Source organism: Python bivittatus, unplaced genomic scaffold (assembly GCF_059951505.1).
Source record: "Python bivittatus isolate LINGU-HERP-01145 unplaced genomic scaffold, Pbiv_v1 ctg000020_np1212, whole genome shotgun sequence".
In the NCBI taxonomy this organism is placed as follows: domain Eukaryota; kingdom Metazoa; phylum Chordata; class Lepidosauria; order Squamata; family Pythonidae; genus Python; species Python bivittatus.
In genome coordinates, this window is record NW_028277030.1 from 91,732,933 (window position 1) to 91,756,070 (window position 23,138).

At 37.4% G+C, this 23,138-nt stretch overlaps 1 protein-coding gene across 2 annotated transcripts in view; it reads right to left on the minus strand.

The window, feature by feature from the left end:
• RGS7 (regulator of G protein signaling 7) overlaps nucleotides 1-23,138 on the minus strand; it is a 177,506-nt gene that overhangs the window by 13,314 nt on the left and 141,054 nt on the right. For both annotated transcript variants that reach the window (XM_088143962.1, XM_088143954.1), the window contains exons 7-14: nucleotides 19,186-19,250; nucleotides 17,303-17,379; nucleotides 17,120-17,201; nucleotides 10,057-10,131; nucleotides 6,105-6,203; nucleotides 4,865-4,926; nucleotides 4,550-4,660; nucleotides 3,777-3,902 (exon numbers count right to left, since the gene is read on the minus strand). In XM_088143962.1, the coding sequence (XP_088000088.1) occupies nucleotides 3,777-3,902; nucleotides 4,550-4,660; nucleotides 4,865-4,926; nucleotides 6,105-6,203; nucleotides 10,057-10,131; nucleotides 17,120-17,201; nucleotides 17,303-17,379; nucleotides 19,186-19,250 (697 nt within the window). The remainder of the gene's footprint in view (nucleotides 1-3,776; nucleotides 3,903-4,549; nucleotides 4,661-4,864; nucleotides 4,927-6,104; nucleotides 6,204-10,056; nucleotides 10,132-17,119; nucleotides 17,202-17,302; nucleotides 17,380-19,185; nucleotides 19,251-23,138) is intronic.

Sequence of the window (23,138 nt, forward strand, 5' to 3'; positions counted from 1 at the left end):
TAGATATGGGAACTAGAGGCAATACTGGCTCATTTTGTCTTCAGTGACTGCTTTCAGTAATCTATAATCACACTTTAAAACTGAAGGACTTGGCAATATGCAGTGTAGAAATGGAGAAATTGCAGTATTCTAATCACTATGGGATTGAAGATATCCATTGTTTTAATTACATCCATAAATAGTCAACACTGAATGTAGAATTTATCAATATAAGACAGGTACAGTGTTTGATTTGAAAAAAATCATCCCCAGAGAGTTTTCTTCAGGATTCTAGTTTGATTGACAGTGGCCAAGAAATCATATATGGAACACCAGTGTCAGACAGGAACCAGTGGAATCTGTCTAGTGATGGGTTTGCAATCCCATCTATGCATTGCAAACCCATTCTAAATTTTCATCATTCCTTTGATCTCCTGCAGCCTTCTGTGATAGATGCTATTCTGTCCTAGAAAGGAACTCTATGTTGGAGGTTGAAATATTCTGTGCATGCATGTGCACACACATCTGAGTTAAACAATGATTAGTGTAGCAGATTTTAGGAAATGAGATTGATTTAGAGGAAATCCATTATAGGGATAGGCAAAGCTTAGTCCCTAGCTAAGTAAATCCTACATCCTATGTGCACATGTGCAAGGAAAGGAAAGCAGAAGGAAATGACCTGAGAGCAATATTTTAGACAAGCAAAGTAATAGCTAAAGAGGGGTCACAGAGTAAATCCTTGACTATCTGTGGTCAGTGGGTCATCAGGTACTAAGAGCCAATGCCCCTGGATTTATACCTTTAACACCCTAACCCTTCCAAATAACCTTCAACCTTCTGAAAAGACAAAAAGCTTCAGAGAGTAGAGGAATCAGTGAAAAATAAATACTTGCTCTCTTGCTTGTTCCACTAAACCAACGCACTGATTGAAAAGGGTATGTCACTGGATTAAAATTCTTTGGATTCAATAACTGACAGTTTGGTTTAGAAGAATATAATTACTCTTGTGCAGAAGACTGTGTAGAAAATCACAATATAAACAAGTCAATATTTAAATAGCTATTTAAATTATGTAACAGGATAACTCACACCAAAGAACAGTTTCTTTTTCATAATCAACCTTGAATAACCTCCTCAGCCCACAAGGATAGGTCAGTAACAGTGTTCAGTCAAGGCCTCTTATCTCTCTTTGATTCTCTAGTTAGTCATTCTAACAAGGAGTATTCATCAAGCAAGAGATCTCTTGCATCTTCATCCAGTTGGCCTTTCCAAAAGGTCATAGCTCACGTTATTCCCAGTCAGGAAGGCTAGAAGGCTACAGTCACCACCCATAGCTCACAGCTATGCTAAGAGGGTCATCAGGTATGTGGAACAAATTTTGTCTTTTTGATTTTTTAAAAAAAGAAATAGACACCTACTCACAAACAAAATGCTTGCCTAACAGAAATTGATGCCCAGAGATGTTCAGCAGCAGTGATGGTTCATGCAATGGAATGGGGACCTCACATTCTCTGTTAAAGGCATTGTTAAGATAACAGTGAAGATACGAGGGCTGCATTTCAGCATGTATGGACCTGTACCCAGTTTCCATCAAAATTATAAGAAAAGGAGGCTGAAAGATAACGAACACTTAAGAGTACAACTTCTAAGCTTCCTATGGCTTTTGCCATATCTGCCTGATTTCAGAGCTTTTTGTGGCAAGAGAATCCATGTTTATTTATTTTTGTATCTCCTATGAGTTACATAGGAAGTAATCACATATTGGAATGAAAATGGGGAATGCAAATAACAATGGCACAAGCAGCAACAAAGCTAAGGCCAAGAGTAAGAACGAGCCAAAGAAATGTCAGAAGAAGAGGTCTGAGTCTCAGATGAACAACAGATGCTCCAAACAACTCAAAATAGAGGAATTGTTGCTACACAAAGAAATGGCAAGTGAGTCATGTACCTTCTTATTTTCCAATAAATATGCTGTTTTAGATTGGGATAGTGAAGAGCTATCATGCCTAGAGGACAAGGAACAATTAGGAAATGGGGAATAATCTGAGGACAAAAGAGGAAGATAATTCCCTGTTTGGATTCTAAGCTAGTAATTAAAATGGCCTTTCAACAGCTCAGACAATAATTTCAATTTTTGATCAACCAATGCCTGCTGATAATGAAATAAATGAACTAAAATTCACCTTGAGAAATACATGAGTTTGCAAGAAGCTCTATCAAAGGATAAAGTGAAGAAGAACCCAAACCATAAGAAATATTATAAGAAAGAAAATAAAGCAGGAAAGAGCTAAGCAAAGCCCCTCTCAGATTTTTGGCTAAATTCTGTTGGGCTTTATCTTTATTCTGTGCGTGTGAATAGAAGGCATTGATGCAGAGTGCAGAGAAGACTGACAAAGAACTTGGAGGCTAAAGGAATATGGTATGTTTAACCTAAAGAAGAGAAGATTATGGAGAGACGTGATAGTAGTCATACAATACATGAAGGGCTGTCACAAGGAAGAAGGTGTGGATTTATTCTCCCTTGAGGTGAGGGTAAGATGAGAAGCAATGGGTGGAAGCTTTTCAGTGAGAGATCTAAACTTGAAACAAGGAAGAATTTCCTGACTGTGAGAGCCATTAAACAAGGGAACAGTCTGCCTCCTGAGGTTGTGGGTGGAAGTATTTAAGAAAAAATTGGGCAGCCATTTGTCTGAGATAGTATGAAGATTCCTGCACTGGGCAGGGGTTAAACTAGAAGACCTCCAACATCCCTTCAACCAGATAATTCTGTGTCCCAGCCTATGTGTACCTGGTGCCATCTCCATACAACTGTCAATGTGGATAGCCACATTATTAACCTTTTAAAACTCTGTGTTCCACAAACAAAACATCTGCATCTTTACAAATCTCTGTTTTCTTGAGCTCAAAATTCATTATTTCATTAAAAGAATTTCTTACCCTTGTGAAACTGAAAGCAGATGTTCCTTTGAATGTTATATTGAAATAATATACCTGAATTGTCTGTGATAATGCAATAAAACATTATCCACATCCTTAAGAAATTGTCCTTCTATCACTAACATCTTAAAAAAAAAACAAAAAAAAACACAAGGAGGCACCCAAACATGCATAACTAGGTGGTTGATATCTTAATTCAACTGCAGCTCCTCCTGCTACATCAAATGTTTTTCTACTGTCCAGGACTAATCAGTGGGACAAAGTGTACATTGAACAGTATCACCCTTTGGCTATTATCTTCCTAGGGCAACACTATTTCAACCAATTCACCCTATATATAGATAATGTAATTATTCTCTTATATACATCTAGAACTAGCAAATTCCTTTTAAAGAAAGAGAGGTGGAGAAACAGTTGGCTTCACAAAATAGGCAGAAACATAGATCTTAAAAACATGTCAATCTGCTTTTCCTTTATTTCTTCTGTTCTAAGCATCAGAAAGAAAAATATAATGTGGACAGGGATGATTAACAGGATAATCTGACAATGGTCCCTGGCAAAATAATTTGGTCAGATTCTCAGGAAGGCTGAACGATTCTCCTCTGGCAGATTACTTGCTGGATATACTCCCCTAATGGGGAAAAGAAAAGTGGGAAACATCCCTGAAGCCTTCCCAGAAGGATTATATAAGCTAGGCCAGATGTGAAATTGGATTCCTGCTGTTGCCTCATTTAAGAACCCCCATGGGTGGGGGAGAGTGGGCTCTGCTGAGCTCACTGAGGAGAAAGAACAGATTCATCCCAATTATAATATTTCTTTAGGCAGCCCAGATATCAAGGAGTGGAGGGGGGGAAGCTAACCTTAAATTCTCTGAACTAAATTCGGACTCCAGGAATTTGAGGAACTGTTCTCTTCCCACTGGGTCTTTCAGAGCTTCATCCATGCCAAATCCCCATCGCTTTACTCTTTGCTGATTTGGCTCTTTACTGAAATGAAACAAGCAAACAAACAAACAATCCCTCAGACTTGAAATAGCTTCACTGGTTTTGTATCTGCCTTGATTTTGGGGGAAGATGCTGCATGCAATGCAAAGTGACCCAAATCACATATGAGGCTAATTTAATTACATGTTTTAAAGAAGCAGTAAATATGTACCATGGAACAGCTATGGTACAGGCAGATAACTAAAGCCTTTTTCATCCAAAAGTTCAAAGAATGTTAATCCACTAAGTAGCATCAGTTCAGTTCAGCATTTTGGCCAAGAAAAATAATCCCATTAGAGTGTATTTGGTTCCACTATTATTAGGCTCTGTTGTTAGCACATTCACATGGGTGGTTATATGGAAACTCTACTATTTTCAGCATGGTGCAATTCTTCCACCACATCTCTGTTTTTTCCTTGCTTCACACTAGCAATTAATCCTAGTGAGAGAGCATTGCTTGATAACGCAGCCAAGAGAGAACATAGAAATATAAAACCTGTGTCCAAGCTGCAATCCTTGATTGTCCTTTACTAGGGAAAACCTTTACCAGGGGAATATTGTAAAAAATATTATCTCTCCTTCTTGACTTGGAATCTGGCTGAAGATCTGCTATTTATTTGAAAGGAAGAGCAAATTCACATCCAACATACCTTGCTTCTGTTTCCCAGAAAGTAGTATCATCTGATAACCAAGGATTAGAAGGATCAGGCAGCACCAGAAAAGGGTCATATTCCACATACTGCTCAGTATAAGTTAATAGACTAGAAAAACAAAATTAGCCAACAGTTTTACAATGCATTTATTATAAACAGTGTTAAGAACCTATTTTTTCAGAGTAAGGGCCTAACTAAATACATTTTTGCCAGTTATGTTGGAATCATTTATTTAATAATTGCCCCTCCTCCTCCCATTTTTTTTTTCATGGCAGCTTATCAGCTTTAAAAAATTCATAGTAATATACATACCTTTCGGCAACTTTTGACATTTTTAACCGATGTCTGTCTAGCTGTATTTGCCAATATTTTATCTACAAAAGGCAAAAAACAAACAACTGGTAAAAGCGGTCTAATGTTTGAGTAAACAGAGATAAATTTGGCCTGAGAAAAACAGAGCATTTCATATGAACCCATGCTAAGCCATGAGAGCTTGTGCCTTGAGCTGTTTATAAGTTAAGCTAAGAGAAGCTCAGATAAAGACCTTTTATTAGTGCAGTTCTCAGCCAATAATACTGAAAGGACTTTTGCCATTAAATCCAAGAGGATGGGGATTTTGCCTGATCCACATCCTTAAAACTCCCATTAAAACAAAAAGAATCCAAATGTATTTAGCTGTGGGTAGTTTCTGCCATCAATCTAAGAGGCCCCCCTTCACCACCCCTACAATCATACATACAGACGTGTTCCATAATATTTATTAAAATCAGGATTCAAAGCAAGGCTGTGCAATTTGGAATCCTGCTGAATCTGTCCTTGGCTAAACCCTCTTGCCTAGAAATCACTGAGAAGTTCAAGTATGTAAGTAGGGTTGGATCGTACCCTAAAAAAATGTCAGCAGTCCACATGACTTTGTAGCTCATGGAAAATTCTTGAAGTATTGGGTTTGCAATAAATCATGTCTGGTTCATGGGCCTAAGGATTGTTCCATGGGAATAACTGGGGCACACAGAATCCTCTGGGCTCGCAGGAAGGGCAGTTTCTCCTCATTCTAAGCCCTCCCCAGCCAGCATACCTTGGAGTTCGGAGCGCTACACCAACCATGAGACAGGCAGGAATAAGTGAGGGAAGTGCAAACAGGAAAGAGAAGGAAGTATCTGTCTGAGAATAGTGTGTGTCATGAATCAACTCCTGGAAACAATGCTATTCTCAGAGAGACATTCCCTTTCTCTCCTATCTGTTTCCCCCATTTGCTTCCAACACACTCAGCTGATGCTCCTGTCCTATCTTCACAAAGCAACATCAGACTGAGAGGCTGGGAGCCCCCTGAGTTACGTTAGTTCACAATGGATCTGAATTGCCATGTATTCTGACAGAATGGCACAGTTCATTCGGTTCTGATATTTTCAAAATATTCCAGCCATTCATTTAAAATAATATACAGTATAACTTGTTTTATAGACAAGCTACTTTGATTTTTCAGGATACCATAAGTTCAGCATTTAGTTTTGTTACATGGATAAATAAATGAAATACATATAGTCTCACAAACCTCTTGACACAATTGCTCTTCTGTGGGAGGTTTTGTTTCGGGCACTGGTGTGTGTGTAGGACTATGACTTCGAATATCATTCTGTAATCCATAAACAGACTGCATATAAATGCAGAAGAGAGATGTTAATACATAGACAGTGTTTTGCTATGCACAGGCAAATTAACAGTGCACGCAGTTGGGTAACCACGTTGTGTTAAATTGGTGGGAAGGTGGAACTTCACATACATAAACATACTAATACACACACACTGTAAATTGTAAGACCTGTTTCACTATTTTCTGTTTCCAGGTATGAGTTAAGTTAAAGGATGCCAGTACATAACTATGATCTCTGGTGAATGCTCTTGTGTTGGTATAATGTGATCTTCTTTATAATTCAGCCAACTAAGTGATCTCAGGAAGCTGAACTACTTGGAGTCAGGCCACTGGTCTATCTCTCTGCCTTGACTAGCAGGAGATCTTCAGACTTTAATGTTTGACTTTTCCCAGCCCTGTTTGGAGATTCTGGGGGTGAATGTAGGGTTTTTCACATACAAAGCATAAGCTTTGCTACTGAACAAGACATTTTCCTCCAAAGGAGGATGTAATACAGGTGGATGAATGCACAACTCATCAATATTTCCACTCTATGACTGACAGTTCCCATCAGTGGTTATGAGGAGAAGCATTTAAGTTATATTTATGTTAAAATGCATGGTTTAAGCATAAATCTATTCATGGGTACACATAGAAAAGGAATGAATCAAAAGGCATGCTTGGTTTGGTTGTTTATGATCAAAGTTGCCTGAAAAAGTATTGGAAGCTAAATCTCCCAACAAAATGAATGGAAAATAAACATGAGGAAAGAGGATTTAAAAGCCACTTACATCAAAAGAAAAGCAATTATATCATAAGGAGCTACAAATGTATGTGAGAATTATACTAACAGGAAGTATAAAAATGCTTGGTAGAATAGTGATGTGAAAGAGGATGTGGTGTATATTAAGACAATGAATGTTGCAATACATGGTGAAAGATACTATATAAGATGGAGAAAAATATGGTTGCAAAGAATGTAAAGAGAGATAAGACTCATTAAAGATTAAAAGAGGGAGAGAAAATGCAGAGATTTTGATGTAAATAAAAATTGTTTTGGAAATTGTGGGATGGAATTAAATTTACTTATAAAGTGATAAAGTGATGAAATTATTTGGGATGAACCTGAAATCCTTGAAGGTGTAGTTTAGAATTTTGTATGGAGATAATAATGATATCTTGAAGAATGAAACTGAAAAGAATTCTATCAATGCTAGTGTTTAAGAAAAACAAGAGTAATACATGCCCTGAGAATGCTGCAAAATGATAAGGCTGCTGAAGAAATGTAAAAATATGGATGTGGCTTGCTTATGAAGAGGATGTGTTACTTGTTTAACAGTGCGTGAGGACTGCATATGTGTCTGATGACTGGAAAAATGCTCTTACTCTTTCCTATACAAAAGGAAAAGTAGCAACAATGAATGCAACAATGACAGGGGGACTGGTTTGTTAAGTATGCTTCAGAAGGAGTTTGGCAGAATTCAGACTGAAAAAGTATGAGAAACACAATAAATACAGTGCAGTTTTATACTAGCTAAGAGGTGTGCAGATCAGATTTTTACTCGTCACCAAGTCACTGAAAAGTATCAGAATGTGAATAAGTTTATTGTATGTTTGTTGATTTAGAGAAGCCATGTAAGTAAATAGGCTTGAATATGGAATTGAAGGTTGGCTATTGAATGCAATATATAAAAGAAATAAAGAAAATAAATGAAATGCTTAGCAATTAGTTCAACATTGGTCAGGGAGTAAGAGAATGATGTGTAATGGTTCTTTGGGTTGTTTAGTGTACTTATGGATAAATATATAAGGAATGTCTGGGGTGGTATTAGAATTCTGTTGATTATGTGTATACTTTGATGTGCAGATGATGCCAAGATGTTGGCTCAGAACCCAAATGAACTGCAATGAAAGTTAGAGAGAATGTAGAATGCAACAAGGAATATGGTCTGAACATTAACATATCAAAGATCAAGAAATTTAACAGGCAAAATGAAATGTACTATTATAAGGTATACATAAAGGGTAAAAAATTAAAGTAAATAGATAAATTGTGTGTATCTTGGTACAACACATTCTAAAGATAAGAAATGGATAGAGAAATTTTAAGATGGGCAAATGCTGGTAGAGAGGCATATGGTCAGTTGTAAAGAATGAATGACAAAAGAAGTACACTGTTATGTTTCTGCCAACTTTGTGATATGAGAGTGAGAGATGGGTATGTTAGGGGAAACATAAAAGTAAGTTGAATGAAGTAGGAATGGGGTACTTAGGAAGCATGTGTGGAGAAACAAGAAGAGATAGGGTGAAGAATTAATGAGTGCAAAATAAATGCCAATTGAATAGAAATATGAATGATCAGAATTCAGGAAGTATGTTGAGGTGGCTTGATCATATAAACAGAATGAATGAGGTAGAATTGCAAACAAATGTTTGAAGGTAGGGTGAATGGGTTGAATAAAGTGGAAGACTGAGCAAGTCTGTTGGATGAATTCCTGAGACAGAAAGAAAGTGGAAGTTCAAGGAACAAAGAGCAATGCATAAAGCAGTGAATGAACGTAAGGGAAAGAAGTATAGTTTTCAAGGACAGAAAAGTACAGTGAATGATGTTGGTATTAACAGATTTAAGTGGATGTCCTTTTCTTATCTCATATCTTAAAGTTCTTTGGTTTACTGTTTCTTACTCCTTTTCTGTGCTTTGTTTTTTTGTTTTTTGTTTTTTGTATTTTTACTTAAATCAAAAAGGAAGATGTGTAGGGGTGTTTCTATCTATCTAGAGATCCAGAAACAGCTGTTGTGCTTGTGGACTTATTTTTTAATAGTTACAAGTGCTGTGATGGACTATTATTTGTATACATCTTCAGAGTATGCCAGACATTTGAGATGTGACTAATTCTTGGCACAACTCTTTTACATATACAGCAGCCAAAATGTCATTATAACCTACTGTAACAAAGCTGATTATTGGCTTAAACACTAATATTTTAATTGAACCACATTGCATTTTGGATTGCCATCTTCTTTCATTGAAAAACATACAATACAGTGAAATTCTAATCCAGTGACAAACATGCAGTTTTAATTTTAATATTTGCAAATGTCACCACTTTTTCATTCTGAAGTTGGATACCTTTGTAGCTAGGGTTGGGAATCTCTCTCTGTCACTGCATTTTCTAATTTTGTTTAAAAAGGAGGATTAGTTTTCCTTCAAAGACTAAATCAAGGTCCAGTTCCTCTGCTGCAGTTATGTAGCCTTATTGTTGGAACTCACATATGCAATACTTGTTTCAGATGTGCAGTTAATATTGCCAGAAAAATTTTATGAATACTAAAAATATTCATGCAACAATATCTGACCAAGTGGCCACTAGTCATATCGGACACCACAGTTCCTGATGTTCTAGCAGTTGTTCATGATGGTGAGATTCATCATTAAATTCATCTGTTCTTGATGAACAGGATAGAGATGAGATTTGAGTCACAAGTGAAGAAACAGTTTATTGAAAGGTCATGTTCTAAGCACCAATGTTACATTTGCTCTCACAGAAGAGGAACATGGAATGGGTCCTACTGTGACTATCCACAGCAGTTTCTGTTATCTGAAAAAGTGTTCAGTTTGCTTAATCAAGATCAAGAGCTGGCAATGGTTAGTGTATTTCTCAAGGGGCTGGAGAATAATTTTTTAGAACATAAGAACATTCATTCCATTAAAAAAAAAAAAACACTTGCAACTAGAATAAACCCAAGCCTGTTTCCATTTTTAAAAAGAGCTTTCTATCACCGTACATACCCAGAACTATTATAATGGATGTCTTCAGTGTAAGGAAAAACAAAATGTGTTTATATGTAATAATTACTAAAGGTAAGAACATACCTTTCTTGTTTTGTGAGGATTTCTCATTCTTGAAGACTTTTTAATATCAACTTCAGTCGTATTTACACATCCAGGCTAAAAATATAACGTACATAAGTATGATTGCTTTATATTAGGATTGCAATTAAAAGAAACTTTAAATTCAGTATTTTTGCTCCAAGGTTATTCTAAAACTTATACATAATTACTCACAATTAGCTCTGTTGAACAGAAGGGGTCTTATTGCTCTATAACTATGATTAAAACTATACACCTTGATTATGAACAGTTCTTAACCCACAACCAACTTAATTGTATCCTGTTTGCTTCCACAGTTTGCTGGAATGGTTTCAGCTAGGGAATGGTCTCATGAACCCAAGCTGGCCTCACATAAATCTTCCAGGTGTTATTAGACTTCAGTTCCCATGAACCCCCTACAAGCACAACAAGCAGCCAATACGATCTGATTTGTACTCTACGAATATTTACAGTATCATGATTTTCTTATATAGTTATCTGTATAAAATTACCCTTCATGATGACATGTTTGTGTGTTTGTGCACCTGTGTGCATATATACGCAAACACCCAAATGTAAATAAAAGTCCTATATCCATTAGTGCTTCTATCATAGAAACCCAGTGTTTTCCTTGTTTGTTTTAAAAGCAGCTATTTCATCTATTGTAAAACAAGACATACATTTTATTTACTGGATGAGTGAATGGAGAGAGTAAATGGAAGTCCACCAGCAAGAGAGTTTATGGGAAATCCCTTACAAACTTTCCCTCACTGGAAAACCTGAGACGGGAACAAGAAGAAGGGAAGGAGATGAACAAGAATCAGGAGGAGTAGGAGGCCTCCTACTGGTGATGTCTTATGAAATAAACCTGAAGTTACTGAAAGGTATCTGCAGCTATGACTTGCATGCCTTGTGGTATGTTTATGTTCTTGCCTGAAAACAATCTGGCTTATGTTTGCAGGAAATATAAATTTGCAGCTGTGCTTGAAGAAGAAGTAAGAACTATAGCAACAAATGACCATACTTCAGCTCACGAGGATAAAGGTTTATCAAACAAACAAAGGAAGTGCTACAACATGAGCTGACAGAAGAAGCAACTCTCCATAGGGAAGAGAAGCAAAGGAATTGTCCCTGTGGGTAAGAGTGATAACAAGAAGCAAGAAATAGCTAACAGACTAGAAGACAGAAATACAGTTTAAAATGATCTTGATAGGATAGAGAAATAGGTGAAAATAAAGAATGAAATTCAAGAGACTTGCAAAGTTCTTCGCACAGAAAACAGGAATCAGATGCATAGGTGTAGGATCTGGGATACCTAGTTTGGTAATAAAGTGCTTGTAAATCAATTTTGGAATAATAACTGACTGCAAACTGAGTAAGTGTCAGCAGCATGATACAGCTGCAAAAAAGGCAAGTAGAACTTCAGGATGTATGAACAGTATGATGGCTTCCAAAGGACAAGAAATAATAGTTCCATTTTATTCTGCATTGATCAGATCCCACCTTGAGTTCTGTGTCTAGATTTTAGCACTATACTTTAAGAAGCATTCAGACTACTTGGAGGAGATTCAGAGAAGATCAGTTAGGTTAATCGGGGAACTAGAAATTACATTGTTTGAGGAAACTGCAGGAGCTGGGATATTTAGCCATGAGAACAGGAGACCAATGAGGGACACAACAGCACTCCTCACATATCTCCATCAACATCACAAAGGAGAAGGTAAAGGTTGTTCTAGGTGTCCTTAATGCTATTGTTCTAAGTGCAAGACATGGAAAAATGGATTTCAGCTACAAGAAGACAAATTCTGACTGGATGAGAAGTTTTAAAAAATTTGACAGTAAGAGCAGTGACAGTGGAACCAATTATCCAGAAAAGTGGCCTTATCTTCACTGAGTGTGTTCAAGTAGAGGCTGGACAGCTTTCTATTAAAAATCTTTAATTTGGCTTCTGGCATTGAGGAAGATGTTAGACCTGATGACCTAAAAGGCCCCTTCCAATTTCATGATTCCATGATTAAATGTTATAATCAAATACCAGATAAATATAGAGGTATTGATCCACAGCTCCCATCAGTAACCATAAAGCATCTGTTTTTCATTTAAACAGCATGCATTTCTAATTGCTTCATTGAATTTAATTAAGCCTTCTTGTTGCAGTCGCTGCTTTATAAGCCAGTGGTTCAGGGGAAGGTTTTGCAAACTAATTTAGATACTCTGTGCGGGAATGTCACAGCCTGGACATGATATGATTTTAAGTTAGTACCTCCTTTAGCATAACAGTAGGTATTATAGTACAACTAACACTAGATGTTTTCCTCTGCAGTCCCCTTTTAGGCCCGCCATGCTCCTTTTGTTAATCACAGATGATTTGCATAGATGTTATTTGCTCCAACCTTCCCTACTAGATGGCTTCTAGTTAAGTTGATACTCCAGCTCTCAGAATCTGTATGCCCGACACTTTGTGCTGCCTTCCCAGTGGGGAGCTGAACTTGGAGTTAAATTCTTTCCCTGACCTTCTGCCCAAGGTAACGTCTGAGACCCTGGAGATATACCTTCCACCATGCAACTGAATACACAGACACACCCACACATAAAGGTAGTCCTTGTTTAGTGGCTGCCTCATTTAGTGACTGCCTGCAGTTATAACAGTGATGAAAAAGTAACTTTACAACCAATCCTTGATAGGTCTGTAAAGCAAAGGAAAGCTGAAGTAAAATCATAACCACAGTCATGGTTTCACTTAATGACTGCTTCACTTAACAACCAAGTTGCCAGTTCCAATTGTGGTTGCTATATGAGGATTACCTGTACTATGAAACAAACACAATCTGCCTGCCGCAACTTCCATCCTGGCAATATATACATATATACATACAACCTCTACTCACTCAAGTATATCTTCCCTTCATAAGTCTTACATTCACATGGAAACATACAACCTTCCACCCAATGGCTATTCCCATACCAAAAATTATATGCAGATAAACAGATCCACACCCTTGAACACACAACTATCCCTACTCACTCTCATACATACTATTTATTCTTATAAAAGTAGAAGACTAGAAAAGAGAGGTAACTTATACAGGCCATTACTTTTTAATCTTTCACTTATACTGTTTCATTTTATTAGGGTTTGCATATCTTCCTTGACTGATGCTGTCTCCCTCAATCTAATGAGCTTGCTAATTTTGTGTATGAATACAGATCAGGAAGACTGGCATCTTCCAGATGCAGACAATCTTTCCATAAGGGGACTCTTCTAGATCCAGCTGATAATATTGGAAATAGTACCTAATAAGGCAAACATGTTTGTAAATATGCATAGCATACAGTTCATTTGAGAGAAACCCACCTTCCCAATGCATGATTCAGGATACAGCTTGAATAACTAAGGATATTTACTCAAAAGTCACAAATAGCTCAGGTATTTCTCAAGCCAGCTATTTTTAGCAACCCAAGAGCCTGTCACAGTCCAGATGATGTCACTGGGAGGACAAAGAGGATTAACACATGCACACACCCCGCCCCCAGAGCTCATGCCTTCCTCAAACCCTTTACTCACTCCTAATTTTCTAATACTGTAGTGATAGCTACAGCATACAGCATTTTCCTTCCTAACATCTAGCTGTGGCAACAATAGCGATGGAGACAAAGGGAAAAGATAGCTTTCTCTCCCCTCTTCCTGCCATTTCTTCAGCGACAGCCAAGGTACTAGAGACCCTAGAAAAATGTAACTCTACTCACAAACCAATTAAACCACAAGCAAACTCACAAACTCACAAACCAACTAAAGCCCTTCAAAACATCTTACATAAACCAAAAGACCCAGTAGCCCAAGAAGAAAAAACAAGAGTTATCTACAACATACAGTATAAGGACTGTAACAGCCACTATGTAGGATAATCAGTCAGAAGACTAGCAGAGCGCATCCATGAACACCCATTAGCAGTCAGAAGACACAATGAAAATTCCTTAATCTCATAACACATGGACGGACTCAACCACAATTTCAGTTGGGAAACTGTGAGCATCCTAGACCAAGCCAAATCCAAAAATGCTAGGGAATTCTTGACACATAGAAATAAACCATATTTACACACCATTCAAAAGAGACAACAAAAAGCTGTGTAGGAAACAAAAGGATCAGAACACATCCCCTCCAGGAGCCAACACCCAGACAAGCAGGGATAATCACCAAACAATCAAGCAGAAAACAATACCTTAATCAAAGAACCACCAAGGAGGAAACCATACCCCCACCTACACTGGCAGGATGTATATATTTTACTGTATATAAACAGGGAGCAAATCCCACACTCACTTGCACTGATGATGTTACCTAGTTGGGTAATGAAACATCTGCAACCAAGCTCAGAGAGCATCAAGAACTCCACAAATGTAACTCTACCAGGACATCTAAATGACCTTGAAAGATGACATTTCCCGGTATTCTTAGTGCCTGGGACATAGCCCCATAAGTATTACTTCAGCTTCCTCTACTTTACAATTGCCATATTAGGTAAGATCAGAGAAAAGGAGGATGGAAATGTTAACTTGTAAATGAGAAACTGCATTTACACAACACAGTGGGTTGCTGACTGAGCTATTTTTAGCATTTGCACAATACACCTAACTATAAACTAACCAAATGGGCTGAATATGAACAACAAATGAAGAAGAAAGGGAGGGAGGGAGGGAGGGAGGGAGGGAGAAAAGAAAAGAAAAGAAAAGAAAAGAAAAGAAAAGAAAAGAAAAGAAAAGAAAAGAAAAGAAAAGAAAAGAAAAGAAAAGAAAAGAAAAAAGACAGGTTTAAAATTAACCAAGCCACTAAGTCTTTAACTAAGTATTGTGCAAACATTGCCAGTGCACAGTTGGAAGAATGGGTTCTTTTTCATTTCAGATTACAATTGAACTGAAGAAGAATTCAAGCAGGCAATATGCTTGTTTTGGATTGAGTGTGAAGATTACAAGTTCCAAGCTAAGAAATTAGAAACGGTGGTGTAATAATTATAAATAAGCTTATAGATAATTAGTGCACTCCCTGTTGGGAATACAGATGGTATTTACTAAGTGAATGCTATGTTAACTTAATCCTATGACACCCACATTTCTCCATATATTTCCCCATCTTCCTAGGCATCTATAGTGAGCTGTGATATTAGAACAATGAAAACATAAGCACAAAACATAAAAGCACAAACTCCATCCCTAGGTATTTACCTCCTGACAGCTGATGCAAGTACATAAGTCGTGTGATACCACGATGCACATTTGGGGGGGGGGGAGTGACTTGTGAATGCTTGTGTCCATTCTGCATTTTTAAAATTAATTTTATTTCACTGATTTTATATCCCATATTTTTTTATCCAGGGACCACTTAAAGCAGTTATTTCCTATTTTAATCCAGACATTCACCTTTATATCTTTCATGTATAGAGGAAGATGAACAGGCTTTGAACCTGAGTTTTCCAAGTCTTATTCCACCACTTTAACCACTATATACTAGCTTTCGGTTACATTCTTTATCATACATGCTTCTGAAGCAAGTTAAATTATTTATGACATTTCCATGTGAAACAAGTTTGTGTAATTTTCCAGAATATCTAGCAGAATGTGTAAGTGAACAAAATATTGGATCTTAATCTGAAACCTCTCAGAACAGATGTTGGTTGTCTAGCTGTAGATATTCCAGAAAGTGCAGGTTATTTCTTTAAACTCTGGCCACAGTCCTTTGGCTTTTCAACAGATTTTCTTCTGATGCTGTCATGAATTCCACTTACCATCTGTAGCATCTTATGGCTTCATGTACTTTATCAAAAACAAAATCACCCCAGTTTCTTTCCATCTTTTAAAGATGAACACTCTTCATCATCCTCATCCCCACAGAAATGTTAACAATCACAATATTCAGAAGCATTGACAAGAAGTAAATGGTTTAAAGTTCAATTCAATTAAATATTTATTAATATTACCATTTAGCTTCCCCCAGTCAATGTCATTCTGAGAAATATTAGTAGCAGGATGTGGAAAAAATGTGGAAAAAAATTATTTCGATGAATACTTTCTCCTCATCTAAACATGACCCCACATTTCAAAAAAGTGAAAATGCAGTTTTTATGAAGTTTTATTTTTTAAATTGTTTGCTTATTAATAGGGGACAAAAGACTATTTTTTGAATAGTAACAAGGCATTTCCCAGTTGAGTTTCCATTCAAATAGCTAATTAACCTGCTATTATACGCAGTCCTGAATTACCCTGCTTCTCTTCCCAGCAGCTTTAAGGGTAGATCTTGCACAATATCACCATGTTGTGATACTGAAAATGGCTAGATGTTTGGTTACTTTAGACATTATATATTATACCAGTTGTGAGCCAATATAAAGTGTAAGATAAATCATCATAGCTATTGTTCAAAAGAACTGTGATAATACATATCCACACAGGAACTGGCATCTGATGCATAAGAAGGCACATGCAGAATGGCTGCTCTGACCTTGGGCAGAGCATCATCAAAAAGCAGTAAATGATTACAGGTTTAATTTAAAGTTATGTCATGACTAGACAGAGATGCTTGTGGAATTGTCTGTATCAGGTACCCAAATAAGTAGTCCAGCTTGAGCATTCAGTCACTCAAGTACATGAGTGGGTGACTCTTTTTCTGGCTCCATCACAGAAATCAACACGTTTTTGGCTGGTCAGTAAAATAATTATATCTGAATTTGCCCAACATGAGGGGTCAGCAACCTTTTCCACTACATTATTTTGTACAGTACTTAATCATTGCATTATTAAGAAAAAATAGGGAAAAATTGATCAAAATGTCATGAGATGTCACATAAGACAAAAGTTTTGGGAGATTCCAGTCATTTTTAACTTTTTGGGGTCAGCATGTACCATCTAATAGCATCACTGTATTGCTTAATCTGAGCCCATCTTATAATCAGAGAAAGAGGGAGGGAGGGAGGGAGGGAGGGAGGGGAATATATCTCCAAAGCTGTACACTAACTACAAAACCACGTTTGAGTGTTAGGGCTTACAGTACAAAGATCCATTGATTACATACCACTGGCCGGTGTACATCCCAAAATGCTCTCTCCTGGCTATCAAGGATTTTTCTTTCTATCTTGTCCCTTTTCTTGTCCACTCTGTTGATGATGAGGTAGATAAATAACATAAAAAGATAAATTGAAATGCCTAGAAAGATGGTGGATGACAAATTTGGCAATAAAATGTCAGTGGAACTCACTTGGCTTGTGCTTCTGCTTGCATAAAAATAAACTCCCATTTCCGTGCAAATGCTCGCTGCAACCTGGCCAAGCTTTCCTGAAAACACACTGCATATTAGCAAGTTTCTCGAGTAGGAAGTACTTTGGAGAGCTTGAAATCTTTGTTACATAAATGTAATTTAGATTCAAGTCATTGCAATTTTCTTCTGAGATTTCAAGATTCCAAATAAGGGTTGTCTGAGCAGGTGACAAGACCCTGGGGTCCTAAGCAGGGTCTGACCTAGTTAGTACTTTGATGGGAGACCACCAGAACATCCCAGAGTTGTAGACTACACTGGGAAGCTGAAGATACCTCCTGAGAAAAGGCAACAGCAATACACTTCAGTACTGTTGCAAAAAAAAACTACATGGATGTGTCCATGGAATCATCAGGAACCAAGCTCATTTTTTAAAAAAAGAATGAGCTATGTCTTTGTTCACTGAAATTTTTCAGTTCAGAGACCCCAAGCATTCCTTTGTGCCTGTCAAATTTTGCCTTTCCTCCCCAGTCCTGAATTAGATGGGAACTTTTTTTATTTTGTTTTGTTAATGGAAAAATTGTTTATACATCCTGCACAGCCATGCTCTCAAGAAAAAACAGATCAAGACAAATATTTATAAGTTAACAGTGGCTTTCTCCCACAGGTCAGCCCTATTTCTAAAAACTGCTATGTAAATAAATAAATGTTGTATTCACATACTGGTCTACTTCCAAGAAAGATTCAGCAATTCTGTGTTTCTCCAGTACCATAGCATACCAATGTCCTTTTTTCCTCTCAAGAATAAACTGTGCAGGGGTGTCCACAAAGTGTGGTCCAAAAAGTCAAGATGGTGGCCATGATGACCATACCTTGTAGACCCTCCTGAAACTGTATGTAAATTAACATTACATTTTTAGAATTGTAAAACTAAATAGATCATGCAGAAGATGTCCTAGAGATATTTAGCATGGGCCAGAGTAGATACCCAATGGATCTTGTCTCTTGAGGGTGATAAATCTAAAAGCAAATTTTATTTTGATAACTTTTAGCTGCAATCTTATAGATACATCCTGGGGAATAACCTCCACTAAACACAGGACAACATTCTCCTGAGTTGGACAGGCATAGATTAAGTCACATTTAGGTAATTATGCTAGTGGCAACTAAAAGGAATTGGGCTATGGAACTGACAATTAGTCTGAAGTTCAAGCATTTGCCCAGTGCTAGAAAAGAGTATATTAGTGTATGGCTGTGTACACTGGTAGAAATTTCTTTTTAAATGTAGGTTACTTAAAATTGGTACAGTAGCATGCTATAGATAAAGTTTCTAAGCACTAGATGCATTCTTCTGAGATAGAAAAACACACTCTATCTACTGTTTTCTTCCCAACCTACATCCTTGCAGTGGAAAGGAAAAAACCCAGTCACTTTCCATTTTAAACAATATAAGTAGAGAATTCAAAGTGAGCTTTTCTCTGACAAAGCTTTCTGAGTTAGGGTCAACACAGACCAAAGGGGGTATCTGTAACACGTACACATGGAACCCTTGGTTATTACCAATGTTTCTAAATGTTTTAGAGATCTTCATGGGAATGATTGTAATTCTCCAGCAGTTGGAGTGAAATAATCTCTACTTTTGCCATGGTGCTCTTCAATCTTTGTAACACAATGTTACACCACAGACTCTGCCATTTTTTTTTTTATGTGTTCCTTTCAAACCCTGAAACTCCAGTATCAATGTCTGCCTGCAGGTGAAAGACCCAAACATCTGTTTTTCAAGACCAGGATTGTTTCAAGGTTTTTGCTCTTGTTTCTGGCAGAGTTTCCAAGTCTCACAACCCAATCTCCAAGTCTTGGTTCCAGGAAAGGGCCCAGGTACTTACTGCTTCATAGTCTGCTAGCTCAAGCCGTGCTTTGTTTTGCATTGTTCGCTTGCAGAGGTAAACCGCTGGAACACAAAAAAGAATCAATCATTTCTTGCTATCTCAGACACTATCTCAAAGCCCAGACATCCAGACCTAAAGCTTTAATATATGTTCCACTTAATCAAAGGGTTCTGCCCATCCCAGCTCCATCCTGTGTTTCCTTTCAAAAGATGATGGTCTCCCAAAAGCATTAAAATGTAGTAGGTGTCAAAAGCAATTAGCCATTCCATGGTAGTCTGTGTATAAATGAGCGACCAGCTGAACTTGGCTTGTTTGGTTGACTTTTGTGTTTGCCGCTTATGTAAGAAACGGTGCACTGCTGCTAAACAAAAACAACTATGAAGTCTGGCTAGTTTATAGCCTTGGTCTGGAAGTGACTTTGAAACCCATGGTCTGCAAGGGTGGAAACATTCACCCTTTTGCCACTTGGAGAATATAGGGACTCAAACTGCTTAAGAAGGAATTGCGTGCTATTTATGATATTCTTGTGAGAGTTAATGTTTGGTGCTCCTTCAGCCTACTTCCTTTCAATGCATATTTTTTTGCGGTGCAAAAGGTCCCCCAGACCAATAAACCTCAGAGCGGGGAGGAATATGCTTACATTTTGAAACAGAACATCAGTAAGTACCTCACATGGATTACTTTGTGGATTACTTTGTCCACAAAAATAATTCTGGGCCCTTTGATAACACATTTCCTACATAAAGTTCTAAATCAGTGTTTTTCAAACTTGGCAACTTTAAGATGTGTGGACTTCAACTCCCAGAATTCCCATGCTGGTTGGGGAATTCTGGGAGCTGAAGTCTACACATATTAGATAGATAGATAGATAGATGGATGGATGGATGGATGGATGGATGGATGGATGGATGGATGGATGGATGGATGGATGGATGGATGGATGGATGGATAGATAGATAGATAGATAGATAGATAGATAGATAGATAGATAGATAGATAGATAGATAGATGGATGGATGGATGGATGGATGGATGGATGGATGGATGGATGGATGGATGGATGGATGGATGGATGGATGGATGGATGGATGGATGGATGGATGGATAGATAGATAGATAGATAGATAGATAGATAGATAGATAGATAGATAGATAGATAGATAGATATAGATAGAGTTTATTACAGTCTTAGACCAGTACAAGAAGTTTGTTCATGAGTGACCTATGTTCACTTATAAAACTTAGATAACATTTAATACATATTTAGGATACATACATAAAGCAACCTGGCACAAAACCATAGGTAGAATTCAGACGAAGCAGTCTATGTGTAAGATATAAGTAAGGCAGTATCTAAAATTTACCTAAAATATAATAACATCTAAAATTACAAAAATTTGATGACATCTAAAATGTAATCATAATATCTAAAATTATATGGAATTTAATAATGTCTAAACTTATATAAAATACATCTGTATAGCAGGAGCTTGCCCTATTAAGGACTAGCAAATCTAAGAGTAAAATGTAGTATGGTCTTTGACCAACATAAGCAAAAATCTACCTAAGGACCTTGTTTTAGCTAGTAGAACACATCTTAAAGTTACCAAATTTGAAAAACACTGCTCTAAATGCTTATCTAAGAAACATAGCCAGGACAATTTAGCAACTCGATTCAGTTAAGAAGAGGAAAAAGAAGGGCAGGTACATCAGTTAAAAAAAAAAAAAAAATCTCCCAAATTGCTCTGTAGGTAAATACAAACTCCTGCCAATTTTCTCTTCTGGTAATTCATGCCTAAAAGGTAGACAAAAGTCAGCCTGCTGAAACAGCTCTGTGCTGTTTTCTATATCCTAGGCAAATATTGAATATGTATTAGGCTTATTTATGTTTTCTCTTCTGTGCTAAGTTTTATTTTCTTTATCTTCTATACAAGTTACAACACTGAGTGACTTCCACCTTCATGCATATCTCAGCCTGTGTTCATGAAGTTACATTTCTTTCTTTAGAAGTTTCTTGGGATTTGTAATATTTTGAACTGTCTTTTTGTCATCTGCACTATTTCAGGCAGAGAGCTGTTCTCTTTTAGCCCCAAGTGTCCAAAATATTGAATTTTCATCTAGATGTTTAAAAAATTAATTTGCAAGCTGCTGTATTCTGGGCAGCTCTGTAATTATCTTCTTTCACACAGAAAATCTGCATTTTAATACTTACAGTTAAAAAACAGGGATACATTTTATCTTTTTGTTGTTGTTGTTGCTTTATAACAACATTTTATTTTATTTCTTACCAGGAAAGATGTGAGGAAAGAAAGCGCTGAATCCTTTAGTCACCACATCTATATGCTACATGGCCAGGAAGTGGCACTGTCTCTATTATTTAATTTTCTGCATTTTGACTTTTAATATTTAGAAAGAAACAGGAACCCTATCTCTTCCAGACACTAGGATTAGGGTGCGGGTACCAGGTGAAATGCCCTCTGGAAGACAAGTGTGGCAGCAAGAAGTCCAAAGCAGGAGGTGGCATCAGGTGTGAAGACCCAGAGAACTTCTGAGAGAGGAGGTTTGGGACCTCCAGCCTTTTACTCTGCAAGTCTTAACATTTGCTATAGAAATGTACAGGTAGTCCTTGCTTAATGACTTCCCTGTTTAGCAACTATTCAAAGTTATGATGGTGCTTAAAAAGTAACTGATCCTTGAACTTACAACTGTTGCAGCATCCCTGGAGTTATGTGATTAGGATTCAGGCACTTCACAATCAGTGGGCATTTATGACTGTCATAGTGTCCCACAGTCACGTGATCATCATTTGTGAGCTTCACAGCCAGCTTCCAACAAGCAGTCAATGGAGAAGCCAGCAGTAAAATTGCAAATCTTGGTCATGTGGTATCTTGCTTAATGACTGCAGTGATTTACTTAATGACCATGGGAAAAAGTGGCATCATAAGTCCAGTGTGGTCATGTGATATCTCACTTAATGACTGTCGCTTAGCAATGGAGTTGCTGGTCCCCATTGTGGTCATTAAGCAAGGACTACCTGTACTTCACAAATCACATTGCATCAAGTGATATCAATTAATTTTGAAGTGTTTGAATGTTATCAAGCAAATTAATCACCAATAAATTTATCTTCAAGATTCTAGCAAAATTAAGAACATCACACTGTAAGTTTGCTCAACTTGCTCAATCCTTGCTCAAGCTCAGAAAACCAACATATCTAAAGCAATCCACTCCTATGATGAAAAAACTAAAACTTAATATGTAGGCAGACAAGAAGTATTCTGGCTTAATCTCCTGGCATGAGAAAGATAATTTTTTCTGTCTCATCCTCCTCTTCGTTCTTTCTACTATCACCACATTTAAAAGTGAAAGTAAATATAACCAACACTATGGTACTCTGGCATCTTCTACTGTGGGGTTATGATGGGTTAACAAAGGTCATTGTTGTTGTCTGTCAGGGGAAACACAGGAGGAGCATCACACGGGAGGAAGCAAGGAATCAACATGAGATTAAAGAAAAGCCAGTTAAGTGTCTGGACAACTATCAGTTCCCTCCACACAAGTTGGAGGGTCCAATTCCTCTTTGTGCTGAGCAGCCTTCTTTTCAACTATACTTAAAGAGATTGTCCTTTTCAGCTGTACTTAAGGAGACTTTGTACACATTTTCTTGCAACCTTTTAGTGTTAGACTATATAGATCATTCTCTTTCATCATTGGCCTCCTGGCTAGAACTGATGGGATTTGGACTTTGAGGGCTCCTGACCGGCTTAATGACGCTGAAAGTTGCTGGCCAGAAATGGTCGACACTTCAGCGGTTCGAGCCCAGCTTCACGCAGCAGAGTGAGCTCCTGCTTCCTCCCCAGCTCCTGTCAACCCAACAGTTTGAAAACTTACCTGAGTAGATAAATGAGTACTCTCACCCTGGTGGGAGGGAAAATGCTGGCGGCACCTTG